Here is a 15,093-nt window from a genome sequence, read left to right on the forward strand (position 1 = left end):
TGCCGGGTGGCTCCCTCCCCGCCGGTGCCCTTTGGCACCACCCACTTGGCAAGCTGGGAGTGGGAGCCTGCAGTGGACTCTGTAGGTTTAGTGAGGGCCCCGTGGGGAAGTGAGGTCGTGGCCCTCCTCGGGGGGTCTGCTTAGGCTGTCTTCCTGTACCCCCGGGGTCTGAGTCACCCGTCATGCTCCGATGACTGGAATTTATCTCTATCTTTATCTGCATCTAGATATTTTGGGGGGGGAGGGGGCTATCGTTACAGAGGGAGGAAGGGCTAAGGGTGAAAACTCCTTTGATTCCAGTCCAGCTGGGCCAGGTCGTTGGCTGATTGGGAGAGGAAGCGGCTGGTGATTTGTTTTGGGTAGAAGGGGGCTCTTGCGCGTGCGCCTGTGGGTGGGGGTCGGAGGGCCCAGGAGAGGGTTGGCTGCTGGGAGAAGAGAAGGGAGAGGACCGGCACCTGCAGTCAGCTTTGCCCTATAAGAGCTGTGTTCTGAGCCGCTGGCCCTGTGGAGCGCGGGTGCCTCTCTATGCCTTGTGCTGGGCACTGGGTTTCAGGGGCGGGTGCCGGGGCTCTCTGCCACCAGCTCACAGACTCAAGGCCCTGCCCCATCAGGGGTGAGCATGGCCTGAACCGTATCTCCCTTTGAGGCCTTCGCCTCTCTCGGATGCTCAGGTGAGAGATAAGGCCAAGAGGGAAGGTGGCGGGGGGCCTGGGGAGTGGGCACCTTAGAAGGGAAGGGTGGGCAGAGCAGGGGTGCTGATCCATATCCTAGCTGGTTCCTTAGCCCCGTGCTCTGCCTTTAGCCCCGAAGCAGTACTGCTGAAAGTGGTCCTCCCTGGGCCTCAGTTTCTCCGTTTGTAAAATATGATTAAGGCTGGGCAAGAGGGAGGAGACCCGGTTCCCAGGAACACCTCCACCTGGCTGGGTGGCTGACCCGAATGTCCTGTAGGCTTGTGGCCTCTGACCAGGACCCGGGGGGAGCTGGGGGAGCCCGGTAACTCAGCTCCTGTGCGCCCAGGCTCCTTGGGCTTCTAGGCCTCTGGAGAGAGGGGCCGGTGTGGCTGCTGACCTCAGACCTCCTGAGAAACCACGTGGGTAGGGGAAGCATGGAGCGTGCTGAGGAAGGGGTAAAGGAATGGGAGGGGCTTTTTTAGCCTCTGCAAAAGAAGAGACTTCTGGAAAGACTCCAGTAGGCTCCAAAAGGTGTGGGAAGTGTTTCTTACCTGTCCCAAGGTAAAGGCAGAGGGAAATGGACTGGCTTTGGTGCTTGGGGGGTTTAGGTCGCTCCTAGGAAGAGCTTAGATGGAAGGAAGGGGCAGCTGAGGACATCCGGTGGGGTGGGGGTGGGGTGGGCAATGTAGCGCAGAGAGCAGCTTCTGGTGCATAATAACATAGACGGTCTGACTGATGACGGTTCAACTTACGATTTTTCAACTGTATGATGGTCAGAAAGCCCTATGCATTCAGTAGAAACCATACTTGGAATTTTGATCTTCTCCCGGGCTGGCAGTTCTGCAGTACGATGCTGCGTGGAAGCGACGGCCCCCAGGCCGCCACGAGACGCACTCGCAATGACTGTGCCTGTCTTCGTGTTCAGTACAGTATTCAGTACGTCACGTGGGCCATTCAGCACTTTATTCTACAGTAGGCTTGGTTTAGATGATTTGTGTAAGTGCGCACTCAAGGTGGGCTAGGCGAAGCCCGTGCCGTTTGCTGGGTTAGGTGGGGTAACTGCGTGTTCGACTTGACGATATTTTCAACTCACGGTGGGTTTATTGGGACATAACCCCATCATAAGTTGGGAGATTTGTAGTAGCTGTCACTTTATTACGTGTCCAGGCCTGCCTTGTGCTATGTTGCCCAACTGAATTATACTCTATTGTATGATGGTGGGGCCCCTGCTGTGCTCCAGGCTCTGTGCTAGACTCGGGGGCTACCGTGATGAGCAATAACAGGTATGTTTCCACAATGCCCTGGGGTGGGGGGTGTTGGGTGGGTTTTCAGGCTACTGGGCCAGTCGGAAATATACGATTTACAAATCATGTAAAGGTATCTTTACCAACTGTGATAAGTACCCCGAAGGCCAAGTTTAGGGGGTCCTAAGAATGTAAAACAGGCACCTATTATAAAGTCTGGAGTGTTACTGGAAGGCTCATCCTTTCATATTGGGTTTTCTTATTTTACTGAGGGGGAAATGAGTTCAGAGAGGTTAAGTTACTTAAGATGGCACAGCAGTTGATGGGGCAGAATTGTCTTTCGCACGTACCCAGGTCTGTCTGACCTCTGATAACTTTTCTCTCAACCACCTGACTCTAGGAGTATCCTGGGCTATATGACAACTTAATGGATACTCTGTTATTTCATCTTCATGGGCACTGGTGAGACAGGGATTCTTATACCCATTATACGAATGAGGAGACAGAAGAAACTCAGAATTAATTAACTTGCTTAAGGTCACACACGTCGTCCGGTGGCAGAGCAAGAATTTGAATCCAGGTTGGGGAACCCAACGGCCTCTACCACTGACCACCCACCATCCCCCGGGTATCCTGCAGAGGTGAAGCCACCTGTTCTCCTTTCTCTCCTCATTTAGTTTTATCACATGCAGCTTTTGCTCTACACTCAGAGAAAGGAGAGCAGGATGGGGGGATGGTGAGGGTCTAGAGCTTGGCGCTGACCCTTTACGAGGGACTCTCCTCTCTGTGGGTAGGGAAAGGGGCTGTTCTCTGAGCTGGCCTGTGCTCCAGGAACTCGAGAGGGAGGGAAGGAGGAGCCCATCAGGTCTGGGCTGTTGCTTCTCCATCGACAAATGGGTCCCAAGAGACCAGCCGAGAGCCAGTGCCCGAAGTTGAGGCAGACGCTTGTGGAAATGGAAGGGGCCTTGTCTGGGCAGCAGGATCTGGCAGGGTTATTTGGGGAGCACCACACCCTGGTGAACAGACTGGACACCTCCAAGCCAGCTTGGCTGGTCCCTAGGAGTCATTTTCTTTGTTGGGGGCGGGGCGGGGGCTGTGCCAGAGGCCAGGATGAACCATGGGGAGCCCCGGGAGGCAAGCTCCCCAATATAAAGATAATCCCCAGTGCCCAGCTGGAGGTACTCTTGGGGGTTAAGTGTGGGTAAAAAGGCCATCAGCGCTCAAAGGGAGATGTCCGAATGCAGCACTTTCCAACAGAGCTACAGTGCGAGCCTCATGCGTAATTTAAAATTCTCCAGTAACCACATTAAGAAGTGTAAAAAGAAACAAGTGAAAACAGTATTTTATTTAACTTCATGTATCCAGAACATTATAATTTCAACATATAATCAATAACCATCTGTTAATGAGCTAGGTTACTTTCCGGTTTTCATCCTAAGCCTTGGAAACGGGGGTGCAGTGCATGGGAACTGGCCAGGTTGCCAGCTCCGCCGCTGCAGGTGATGAGCGGCTCTGGGGGTGGGCAGTGCAGGCCTGGAGTTCATTAGGGCTGTGAATCAGCTCCTCTGCCTCCACCTTCAGCCCGGGGAGGCTGGGGGGGGATGGCCGCTCAGCCTCTTGCTCTGGGGAGGCAGGGGCCCGAACCACCCAGGCTCCAAGCATGAGCCCTGCTGCGCCTCGGGGGTCTCGGGCTGCAGTGGGAGACAGGCTTTGAGGTAGGAGCTGGAAGGCCACGAAGTTGGGGCAGGATGGAGGCGAAAACCTCTTAGGACCCAAGTGGGGCGCTAGGAGGCGACCTGGTGGCCTGCCCACGCCCGGCCGAGCAGTGGGTGTGGGACGAGGTGGCGCGGAGCGGCCGGGGATCACAAGCCCACAGGCCCGCATTGTTCGCCTGTCACACTTCCTTTGGCTTTATTGCCTTTGTCCGACACCCTATTGTCTGGTTTCCTTTTGTCCCGCTTTCAGCCCCGCTGCCTTTTATTCTCCGGCCAGCCTGGTTGTTTTCATTTCTTTTGTCTGAAGTTCCTGAGAGGAAGGTTTTATTTTCAGCGGTTTGATTAATTCACAGCTTGAGCCCGGGGCTTGTTTGTTATGTAATTGCTGCCCTCAGCTTCGGGATAATACCCCCTCCCTGCCCGCCCCGCCCCCACGGCCCCCCTGCCCGGGGCCTGGCTAGGCGCCCCTCCCTGGGCCCGGATGGGCCGAGCCGGCCGCTTCCTGGACGCCGGCCAGGCCCCTGCGTGGTGAGAGGGGACACCGGGGCCGGACCCCAGAGCCGGATCCCCGAGCCTTTTCTCCCGGGCCAGCGTTCGTAGGGTCAGGGCTGCCTGCTCTCCTCACCCTGCAGTGCCCGGTCCGGGGTCCCATGCTGGCCCCCAGGGCACCCCGCCCTTTGGAGAAGTCGGCTCGGGTCTAGATGGCATCAAACCAAACACAGCTTACTCAACTATAACGTCCCTTCCGCGGTTTAATATAAAATAACTGCACGGGGACTCCTGTATCCCGCGCATGGCCTCACTCCTCTGTTACAACAAACATTTTGTTGTACGGAGTTGAGGCGATATATAATACTACACCTGCAGTTCCGTTTTAGGGGATGTTTTGCTATATCTGATTTTTTTTTGCCTTACATTCCCTCCTAAAAATGTAATGCCCGTGCAAAAATTTTTAGATTTTTATTTAACAGTGCTTCTCAAACTAGAGGGTATCAGAATCGCCTTAGGGTTTGTTAAACTACCACAGAATTTCTGATTTGCGGGTGACCCATGACTAACTCCCACGCAAGCCCCCAGGCCATGCCTGGACTGTGGGTCCCTCTAGGGACTGCATTTCTACAGTGTTTGTTTTAACAAGGGGTGCTTACTAGTGCCACGCGGTGTTCTAAACAAGGAGATTTTAGCAGTTCCTAGTCCTTGGGACTGCCCATTTTACAGATGAGGAAACGGGTGTGGAGAGGCTCAGTAACTGACCCAAGGTCACGTAGCGGGTGTAGGACCTTGGGATACCTGGAACCTGCTGCTGGGTGTCCCCGCTGGTCTTGTCACAGTGACTTTGGATGGGGAACAGGTGAGCTGGGGGCATCTGCTGCTTTGGCTCTGAGCCTGGCATGACCACCGGCGCTCACCTCCCCCCCCCATCCCATTCCTGGTGTCCCAGGCCGTGGTGAGGGGGGGGAGCAGAGGGAGTGCAGAGGCTGCTTACGGCTGGGATTGCAAATGCCTACAGGGGCCAATGAGAGAGACTTTAAATGAGAGACACTATCTAGATAAAGAAAAATATCTTTGTTCAAGCCCTACATCTCTCACCTGTTATTTATTTTCCTACTTTTGGTAGATACATGGATATAAAAAATAGTTCACTTTTATCTTTAAGAGGAAAAAAAAAGATAAATGTATATATAGGGTAGTTGACACTTGCTCCCCCTTTTGGGGGGCAGTAGGGAGTGGTAGGGACTAAGGAAAATAGGCCTGTCCATAAGGGGCACCTGCTACTTAATTCCAGCCAGTTGTCACGCCAGACCAACATCAAGAGAAGCACAAATCCAGATTATGTGATGTCTCATGATTTTAAAATTTTGTTAGCTAATTACAAATACACGCACACACACATAATTTTGACTTTGCTGGGCTCAGAAACTGCCAGTTGACCATCTCTGCCCTCCTTCGGTAGACCATTCAGCCAACCAGCTCCAACATGGGAACAGGCAGGGCCTGCCGAAGGCTGGGCCCAGTTGGCCGTAGACCTTCCTATTTAAGAAAAAAAAAAAGCACAGGACTAAAGAATCTTTTTTTTCTACCGTGGGCTCCAAATGGAAGTTTGCATTTGGTGAGGGTGGAGATGCTGTGTCCACCGTCGGTTTCCCTCTGCTTCTCCTCCAGGATGTCCATGAGGAGCCCTGGCTCTGCCCAGCTGGCCCCAGATGGCGTTGGCACCATGGTGAACTGCACCGTCAAGTCGGAAGGGAAGAAGGAGCCCTGCCATGAGGCCATCCAGGGCTCGGCCACTGCAGCTGAGTCCCAGCCCGGAGACCCAGCCCGGGCTCCCCAGGATGGTGCTGACTCCCAAGCTCCAGCCCAGGTGCCTGGCACTTTCCCCGGGGCTCCTGGGTCAGTGTCCCCACTTTGCCTCCATAGCCCACACCCACCCAAGGCGTCTCCTTGAGGCTGGGCCGGCACCCAGTCCCCTAGCTGGGCCAGACAGGAGGCAGAACCTGTCTCTCTGGGGCAAGACTTCGGTGGGTGGGGAGGGGCTGCCAAGTCGAGTCAGGCCACCTGTCTGAGCGGTCCGTGGTCTCACTCCTACACGTGCTCACCTGATACTGACTGCTCACCCGTGTGTGACCATCCTTACCTCGGAGGACTGGTTGGAGAGACAGGATACATCTGCTCAAAGTGTATTTACCATACGAGTTGAGAAAATCAGCCTTATTACCCGAGCCTGAGACCAGCCGCTGTTAATAGACCGCACGATCCCTCATCCTTAAACGAAGGCGCTCCGAACTCCGTGAGCAGGAAGGACTCGCGGTTTTTAAAAATCCCGATTCCACGCAAGAGCTGTAAAAAGGGGAATGTGTAATTAAAACCAAATGAAAGAAAATGAGACTTTTAGGGCCCCGAGGAGGGATCCAACCTGGAGGCGTCTGGGAGAGGTTAGAGGGGTCGGGGTAGTGATGGGGGAGACTTCCTGGAGGAGTAGGGCCTCGAGATAGGCCTTACAGAATGGAGAGGACTCCGGTGAGGAGAGTTGGGGGTGGTGGTGTCCCAAGGAGGAGTGAGGTGGGGGGGTCCCCAGGAGTCGCCCACCCAGCTGCAGGTGTGGCTGTGTGCAAGGGAGTGATGATTGATAGCTCGCTCGCCACTCGACTGCCGCAGCGCACCTCGTTCACGTGCATTCACTTGATCCCAGCAACAATCCTGACCGGGGAGGTATTAATATTTCCATTTTCAGAAGAGGGAAGTCAGTCAGGTTCAGAGAAGTTCAGAGTCTCATGTGGGATCAAGCACCTCGTGGTCACTGAGCCGGGACTGAAATCCAGGGCTCTGGTCTGCAAACCTTTTGTGCCCTCGCTGTATCTAGCAAAGCCAGAGCAAAGGTTGGGAAGGTGGGGAGGGAGGGCCCTGCCCGGGGGGCCGGGTGCACGTCCCCGGGCTGCTCCATACCCCTGCAGTCTGCCCTCTTCTCTTGAGGGTGACAGTGACATTCAGTGTGTATTGTAGGACTGCAGCTCCCCCGAGAGCAATGGGTCCCCAGAGCCCAAGAGACCAGGAGCTTCTGAGGCCGCCTCTGGAAGCCAGGAGAAGCTAGACTTCAGCCAACATTTAAAAGAAGGTAAGCTGTCTCAGGGCGCCTGGGTGGCTTGGTTGTTAAGCATCTGACTTCGGCTCCGGTCATGGTCTCGGGTCCTGGGATCGAGCCCCACTTCAGGTTCCCTGCTCTGCAGGGAGTCTGCTGCTCCCTCTGCTTCTCCCCCTGCTTGTGCTCGTGCATTCTCGCTCGCTCTAATAAAATCTTGGAAAAAATAAAAATAAAACAGGTGAGATGTCTGCCCCGGTTGGAGGTGGGCATGGGGCGGGAGGTGCTGGGACTGACTGCTGCTCTTTATCCCTTTGGTATCTTCTAGTCGTGCCCGCCATCGAGAAGCTGCTGTCCAGTGACTGGAAGGAGAGGTTTCTGGGAAGGAGCTCTGTGGAAACCAAAGATGTCAAAGGTGAAGGCCCATGTGGGTAGGCAGGGGAGGGTGTCTGAACTCTTTCCCTTCTCCCAGCCTGGCCATGGAGTCTGGGCCTGTAGGGCAATTTGACAGGCTCTTGGTGTCCCCTCCTACCTGGGCTGTGCCCCTCTGGTTCCTGCCCAGCCCGGGGGGTCAGCACCATCCCTCCCCTGGGGACTGAGTATTCAGTCTGGCCTGTGTGTCAGGAGAGGCCTGATGGGAATCATGTTCTGTGAGGATGGGTTTGGACTCTAAACCGGGACCCCTGCGACCTCAGGCATGTCACTGCCACTTCCCAGATCTAACTGTATATCAAATGAGCTGGACGTGCCCTTTCCCTGCCGAAGACTAATTCTAGGCCACCAGGACCTCACTAAGTGAATTCAAGGGCTGCTGCTTGGTTCGTGAGTGTGGCTGTTTTCCTAGTGTGGTCGGTCACACCCCCAGGTGGAGCTTTAAGACCAATGCCCAGGCTCCACTCCGCCTGTGGAATGAGAACCCCAGGAGAGGGGGCCTGGGCGTGTGTATTTTTCAAAGGCTCCCTGAGTGATTTTTGAGACGGGGGGGTCTGCAACCTGGCCCGGCAGCGTCCGTCATGAGCTCAGCAAACCGAAGGGCAGGGAGGCCAGTTACTTGCCCAGTCGCCCCCGGACAGGATGGGCTGAAGTGGGAATTTGAACCCTTGGGTCCCCATGCCTTCTGTGTCTTGCTCCAAGGCCTGAGCAGTGTGTCCCACTGGCCTCTCCTGTGGGATAGTTCTCTCTGCTGACCCTGCAGCTTGGGGCACTTGAGAACATCCGAGGAGGGATGCAGGACTGATATGTCCTACTGTCGGCATTTCCAGGGGCTAGAAGCAGCAGCTGCGGGTGGGAACCTTCTAGGGCAGCTGGTTTTCAGACAGCAAGCAAGCTCCCTTGGGCAAGGGTCGTGTCTCCATCCTCTCTGTCACTCAGCCCCTAACAGGGGCCTGGGAACTGGCAATTGCCCAGTGAACTCAGATGAGTGGGTGGACACACAAGTGGACAGATGGACAGAAAAACAACAATTCTCCCTGGTGGCTGTTTTACCGCGGAGCAGGCACCCAGGAGAGCCTGGCGGAGAAGGAGCTCCAGCTCCTCGTCATGATTCACCAACTGTCCACGCTGCGGGACCAGCTCCTGACGGCGCACTCGGAGCAGAAGAACATGGCTGCCATGCTGTTCGAGAAGCAGCAGCAGCAGATGGAGCTGGCCCGGCAGCAGCAGGAGCAGGTAGGTCCCGCTTGGTGTCTGGCTGTCTTGCTAGGGGAGAGGGGGTCTATCAGGGCCTGGAGGGGAGCACTTGGGGGGGCAGGCCTGGCTAGTGCAGGCCAAGGCAGTGGGGGGGTCAGGTCAGGGGCCGTGGGCAGGGGCCCCAGGAATCCCACACCTGGCTGTTCGTCAGCCCTGTGGGGGGCGGGGGAGCGGAAGGGGCCTGCGGGGCTTCCTGCCCCACCTCCTGCCGTGGCCTCTGAGGGGAGAGCGAGCTCCTTACCAAAGGAGAATGCACCCCGAAGGTGGACTGCTCTGCTCCTAGCCCTGCCCGGGCGCGCCCGTGCGGACGGCGGGGTGCGGTGGGCCCGGGCTGGGGCTAACGTCCGTGCCCCCCACTCTCCCCTGCTGCCAGATCGCCAAGCAGCAACAGCAGCTCATCCAGCAGCAACATAAGATCAACCTCCTTCAGCAGCAGATCCAGGTAGGGGGTGGGGTGGCCAGAGGCCAAGGGGCTGACGCCAGCCCGGACGCGCCGGGGACAGGCAGGGACGGGGTACGGGTTAAGCAGAACCACTCGGGCATGGCCCCGAGGAGGGGCTCATTTCTGCTCTGGCCCCATACCCCCATCTTCTTCCTCTGTGTTAAGGGAGGGACTCACCTGAGGGCAGCTAGCCGGAGGTGATATGGGGTCCGGTGGAGCCTCTCGAAGACTGGCCCTGTTCCGGTCCCCGCGCCTCCCGTGTCTGGGTGCACACGCCGTGTCCGGGCTGAGCTGTGTTGGGCCCCCAGGGCTCACGTCGGGTTTCTTTGCTCTCAGCAGGTCAACATGCCTTATGTCATGATCCCGGCCTTCCCCCCCAGCCACCAGCCTCTGCCTGTCACTCCTGATTCCCAGCTGGCCTTGCCCATTCAGCCCATCCCCTGCAAACCAGGTGAGTGGGGGAGGGGGGGGCGCGGCCTCTAGTGGAGGCTGTCCTGAGGTCCTGGAAGGAGCCCCGGACCACGCTCGTGCGTGCCTTCCTTTGCAATGTGGCCTTCCTGGGCTCGCTTTTGGATCTGTGCAGTGGAAGAAGAATCCCTTCTTTCTGAACTTCACTGGGAGAGTGGAAAGCGATAGCACCTGAACGCTGTGAAGTACTTTGCAGACGTAAGCGGATGTGGCCAGTCTAGATGCCGTGTCCCCAGCCCTGGTACCTTTCCTGGGCCAGAATAGTCCTATGGTGGACAGCCACTGGGGTGTCTACATTTCCCAGACTCGTGCTCCTGTCTCTACCCCAGCTGTGCCCCTTCGGCCCCGCCACTGAAACTCAGCGAACGCAGACTGACCACCAACCACCTGCTAGACGCTGTGTTGTCAGGTGGCCACAGGGTGGTGGGAGGAGGGTGAGAAAAATGGACTTCGAGTGCCAGGAATTTAGGGTCTGGGGAGGGAGAAAGGATGCCGGTGACTGGGGAATCTGGGAAGGCTTTTTGAGGAGGTCAGAAATTAACTGGGGACCGGGAGGTGGTCTGTGGGGGTGAAGCTGGGAGCTGAGGGCGGAGGGCAGTCCGAGGCGGAGGCCCTGGAGCCTGAGGCCAGAAGCTGCAGGGGAGCGCATGACCGTGTGGTCATGGGACAGGAGGGTGAGGGCATTTATTTTGTAAAGTGCAGACATGCTTGAGCGATTGAACGGAGGGCGTGTTGTCATACTGACAGTGGGTGGTGGGGAACAGAGGGACGGGTACCAGCCGGAGCGTGGACCAGTGAGGGGCTGCTGAGGGGTTTCTGGGGACAGCATGACAGCTTGCGCTCAGGCAGAGGTGGTGGGACAGAAGCACAAATGGAATTCGTAGGCCATGATCACGGATTCTTTGTGAAAGGTCATGGGACAGAGCAGGGATGTTGCCCATAGTTGCCCTACGAGTGGGGACAGCTTTTAGGTCGAGCCCCCCTGGTCCGCCCTCCCTGTTCTGTGAGAGCAGGCAGGTGAGTCCCGTGGGCTTGCCCTCAAAGCCTGTGCGCTCCGTGGGTCACCAACTCTGCTCCTGCCTCGTTCTACACCGGGCACTCGGGCGGGGCGGGGCGGGATGCACGAAGGACTGAAAGTCAGGCCCTACCTTCCAGGAAGTTTCCAACTGGGGAGGTAGGGAGACTGGGAAGGGGGAGCAGGCCAGCAGCACAAACCCGTTGCAACTCCCGGTGAATAGAGCTGCTGGAGTGAGGAGGGCAGGGCCTGGGGGGCGTTGGAGTACACCTGACCCCGTGCTTTCTGGACAACGGAGGCAGGAAATAAGCCGTGGAAGACCTCAGCTGGCCAGACTGCCACCTGCTTTGCTAGCTCCAGAATCCTAGTAAGCAGGGGGCCCAGATGCTTCCAGAGGGCCCTTCCCCAAGCCGAGTGCATGACGCCCCTCCCTAGCTCGCAAGCCCTAGATGGTGCCCTGTGGCCTGCGGCATGGAGGCCACAAACTCCCAGGGTTGCCCGTCACGGGCCGGTCTCCTTTCCCACACCTTGGCTGTCACCCCACTGCTCCCCCTCCGCCTGCCCACCCACAGCCACTAGCCCACCTCTTGCCGCTCCCCCCCCCCCAAGAAGCCTGCTCTGGCCACCCCAGCTGGAACCAAGTTCTCGGGTGTGTTACCTTGCAGCCCAGGCCGCCACCGGCGTGTGGTTAGCGACTTGTGTACACAGCTCAGCTCTCCACCTGAACTCCCGGCTCCTTGATGCGGGGCTGGGTGGAGGGCAAGTAGTGAGGTGGGCCCAGTAGAATGGAGAGGGTGGGTGCTGCGTAAAGGGGAGAGGATGGGCTGTGGACTCTCGAGGACCCGGGTACACAGGTCCGTGTTCCCATTTCTGAGCTATGTGGGCAACGCGTCTTGTCTCCGGTCTCCGTTTCTCTGTAAAATGGGGTGATGTGCTGAGCTCCTGCTGTATGCCACACGCTAGGGATGATTGTGAGCTGGGAGGAGACAGGCTGACACAGGGCGCGGCTTTCGTACCCTGCGTGTCGAAGGTACGGAACACAGGTCTCCATAGAGCAGATACCTGTCCTCATGTCACCATGGGGTGGGAACCCGAGGCTCCGTGGGTTGGGAAGGGCAGGAAAAGGGTGCAGATGCAGACCCGTGGGGAGGGTAGCAGGGGATGAGGGTGTGGGAAGCCTTCGGCGCTCTGGGGCCGGGGAGAGCCTTGGCTGGAAGCGAACTGGGCCAGCTGTAAGCCTCTGTCCCCTTGGTGCTGCGGGACCTCGTCAAGCAGGCCGTCTGCTGTTCTGTGCTCATCCAGGACTTTTCTCCTTGCCGCCTTTTCCACAGTGGAGTACCCCCTGCCGCTGCTGCACAGCCCGCCTGCCCCCGCGGTGAAGAGGCCCGGGGCCATGGCTGCCCACCACCCCCTGCAGGTACCCCCGCCCCCGGCCTGGGGTGGCTGGGCTGCCGGGGGGGGGGGGGTGTCCCCCGTTCTTGTTCACTTGTTCCTGTCATCTCCTTGTCTGTTCCTGGGATGCCTGTCTTGCTTGCTGTTACCATGTGTCCTCTCTGTCCCTCCGTGGGGGTCTCCTTTGGTGTCTTGGCCTCTGATCTCTGGGTCTCCCTCAGGAGCCCTCCCAGCCCCTGAACCTCACGGCCAAGCCCAAGGCCCCCGAGCTGCCCAATGCCTCCAGCTCCCCCAGCCTGAAGATGAACAACTGTGGACCCCGCCCCCCCAGCCACGGGGCTCCCACGCGGGACCTGCAGGCCAGCCCGCCCAGCCTGCCACTGGGTAAGCTTTCCGCCAGGAGGGCATCCTACAACCCTGGGCACGTCCTTCCCTTCTGTGGGTTACAGTTTCTGGAAAACAAGGGTTAGCCCTGCTGCCTTTGGCCTCTTTTAGTTTCCACACTTAGTGTCTCAGAAGCTCCCCTATTTCCTATCCCCCAGCAGATCTGACTGGGCACCCCCACATCAGGGATCCAGGCCACCGAGTTGCACAATTTCAGGGAGTGAGATTCTCAATTCTAGTCTACGGGCCTGTGGCGCAACAGCCAATGTAAACAGCGCCCCCTTGGGGACGTGCAGTGCAGAGGGGCAAGAGGATGCAACTCACAGGAGTGGCTTGGTGTGAACGGGGTTGATCCCCTCCGCTCCCCCTCACCCTCCCCTCTTCTCCCCTAGGCTTCCTTGGTGAAGGGGACGCTGTCACCAAAGCCATTCAGGATGCTCGACAGCTGCTGCATGGCCACAGTGGGGCCTTAGAGAGCTCCCCCAATGCTCCCTTCCGCAAGGTACGGCCCCCCCACTACCCTGCACCGGGGTGGAAGACTCAAGTCTGAGGCCACCAGAGGGAGGAGTGAGGGAGGACAGTTGGGTGATGCAGAAAAGCCGATGTACAGATTTCCTCTGTCAACCCCAGGACCTCATCAGCCTGGACACGTCCCCGGCCAAGGAGAGGCTGGAGGAGAGTTGTGTGCACCCCCTCGAAGAAGCCATGTTGGGCTGCGACATGGATGGTGAGGACCCCGGACTGGTGGGGAGGAGGGCCCTCCTCTGCAGCCCACAGATTCTCTCCCTGATGCCTTTTCTCCCATAGTCTGCCTCTGGAGTCCTGTCATGTGTCTGTCTCTTGTCAGTCTCTGGGTCCCAGGCTGGGCCTCTGCTGAGGTCCTGCTGCTGGTGTCCATGGAGGCTGTGGGAGCCTCACCATCGCCCCCTAGTGGTCAAGTAAGGGATGACTGCCTGCCGGGGAGGCCTCTCCTTCCTTACCCCCAGAGGAGCTGCCCTACCTGGCTGACAACACCCCTGTCCCCCAGGCTCCCGCCACTTTCCTGAGTCTCGCAACAGCAGCCACATCAAGAGGCCCATGAATGCCTTCATGGTGTGGGCCAAGGACGAGCGAAGGAAGATCCTCCAAGCCTTCCCGGACATGCACAACTCTAGCATCAGCAAGATCCTTGGTAAGGGCCAGTGGGTGGGGTGTCTGGGGGCTCTCAGGGCTCCAGGAGACAGCTGTCTCCTTGCTGGGTGACAGTCCCCATCATCCTGACCTTCAGAGGAGTCTGGGGTACAGGGGTCAGGCAGGGTGTGGGGAGGCTAGGTCCTGGGGTCTTGTATCATTGTAGGGCTCTTCGGTTAGCACCTGCACCCAAGAACTCAGGCATGCGTGCGTGCGTGCACAAGTACACAGGCTTTAGCCCTTGGTCTCTCCCTAACCTGTTCTACTGTTTGTCCAGACCCTTGAAACTCTGCCTCTGGTAGGAAACAGGAAGGATTGGTGTTCTTGGGCTTTCATTAGAAAGGTTTTTTTTAAAAAGTTTTATTTATTTAATCTCTGTACCCCAACATGGGCTCAAACTCAGGACCAAGAGTCAGATGCTCTTCTGACTGAGCCAGCCCGTGCCCTGGTAGAAAGGGTTTTTTAAAATTCTATGTCCTGATTGGAGGTCAAGGAGGGATGTAGGGCAGGGCAGGTGGGGCTGGAAGTTGGCAGTTGTCTTCAAGATGGAGGCTCCTGTCTCTTGTCAACCGAGACAGCTGACAAGGTATTTTGTCCTAATACCTTGGGGGGTATTTTGTCATAAGTGGGGGGGGGGGGCTATCTGTCGTTGGGGGCCTGGGGCTGGCTGTTCTTTTGTTTATGCAAATCATGCAGACCAGAGGCCTCCCAGAAGTTGCTGGGTAGTTGGGGCCGTGGTTGCTCAGCAGATAGACACCCACACACGTGCCAGCTTCAGTCATTCATTCGCTCAGTGGACCTCCAAGGAGTACCCTCGGTGGGCCAGGTCCTTGCTACATGCTGGCGCATAGATCACCTCATGGCTTCACCTGGGGACCCAAGTCCTGGGGCCTGCGGGGGGCTGGGGGTGGTGGGCAGAGCCCCGCACTGACGGCCTGCCCCGGGGACTGGGCCAGGCTCCCGCTGGAAGTCCATGACCAACCAGGAGAAGCAGCCGTACTATGAGGAGCAGGCGAGGCTGAGCCGGCAGCACCTGGAGAAGTACCCCGACTACAAGTACAAGCCCCGGCCCAAGCGCACCTGCATCGTGGAGGGCAAGCGGCTCCGGGTGGGCGAGTACAAAGCCCTGATGAGGACCCGGCGCCAGGACGCCCGCCAGAGCTACGTGACCCCGTGAGTCGGGCCTCCCCGGGTGGTGGAGGCTGGGCGCGCATCCCCGGGCCGCGAGCGGCTGGTGCTGGTGGGTGGCGGCCTCTGTGAGGGGCTCGGCGTGCACGTGTGCGTGGGCGTTATGTGTGTCTCCCTGCCCCCCCCCCCCCCCCCCCC

At 58.0% G+C, this 15,093-nt stretch overlaps 1 protein-coding gene across 3 annotated transcripts in view; it reads left to right on the forward strand.

Moving 5' to 3' along the window:
* SOX13 (SRY-box transcription factor 13) overlaps nucleotides 1–15,093 on the forward strand; it is a 44,253-nt gene that overhangs the window by 26,842 nt on the left and 2,318 nt on the right. The window contains exons 1-13 of one of the 3 annotated variants that reach the window (XM_040636490.1): nucleotides 458–671; nucleotides 5,794–5,992; nucleotides 7,132–7,243; nucleotides 7,536–7,622; nucleotides 8,703–8,875; nucleotides 9,270–9,338; nucleotides 9,675–9,789; nucleotides 12,153–12,238; nucleotides 12,435–12,597; nucleotides 12,990–13,099; nucleotides 13,228–13,324; nucleotides 13,625–13,768; nucleotides 14,724–14,940. In XM_040636490.1, coding sequence (XP_040492424.1) covers nucleotides 664–671; nucleotides 5,794–5,992; nucleotides 7,132–7,243; nucleotides 7,536–7,622; nucleotides 8,703–8,875; nucleotides 9,270–9,338; nucleotides 9,675–9,789; nucleotides 12,153–12,238; nucleotides 12,435–12,597; nucleotides 12,990–13,099; nucleotides 13,228–13,324; nucleotides 13,625–13,768; nucleotides 14,724–14,940 — 1,580 coding nt within the window. In that variant the 5' untranslated portion in view covers nucleotides 458–663. Of the gene's footprint in view, nucleotides 1–457; nucleotides 672–5,793; nucleotides 5,993–7,131; nucleotides 7,244–7,535; nucleotides 7,623–8,702; nucleotides 8,876–9,269; nucleotides 9,339–9,674; nucleotides 9,790–12,152; nucleotides 12,239–12,434; nucleotides 12,598–12,989; nucleotides 13,100–13,227; nucleotides 13,325–13,624; nucleotides 13,769–14,723; nucleotides 14,941–15,093 lie in introns of those variants that run through there. The other 2 variants (XM_040636491.1, XM_040636492.1) reach the window with 2 other exon arrangements.

The sequence above is a fragment of the Ursus maritimus genome, unplaced genomic scaffold, assembly GCF_017311325.1.
Source record: "Ursus maritimus isolate PB19 unplaced genomic scaffold, ASM1731132v1 scaffold_2, whole genome shotgun sequence".
NCBI lineage: Eukaryota > Metazoa > Chordata > Mammalia > Carnivora > Ursidae > Ursus > Ursus maritimus.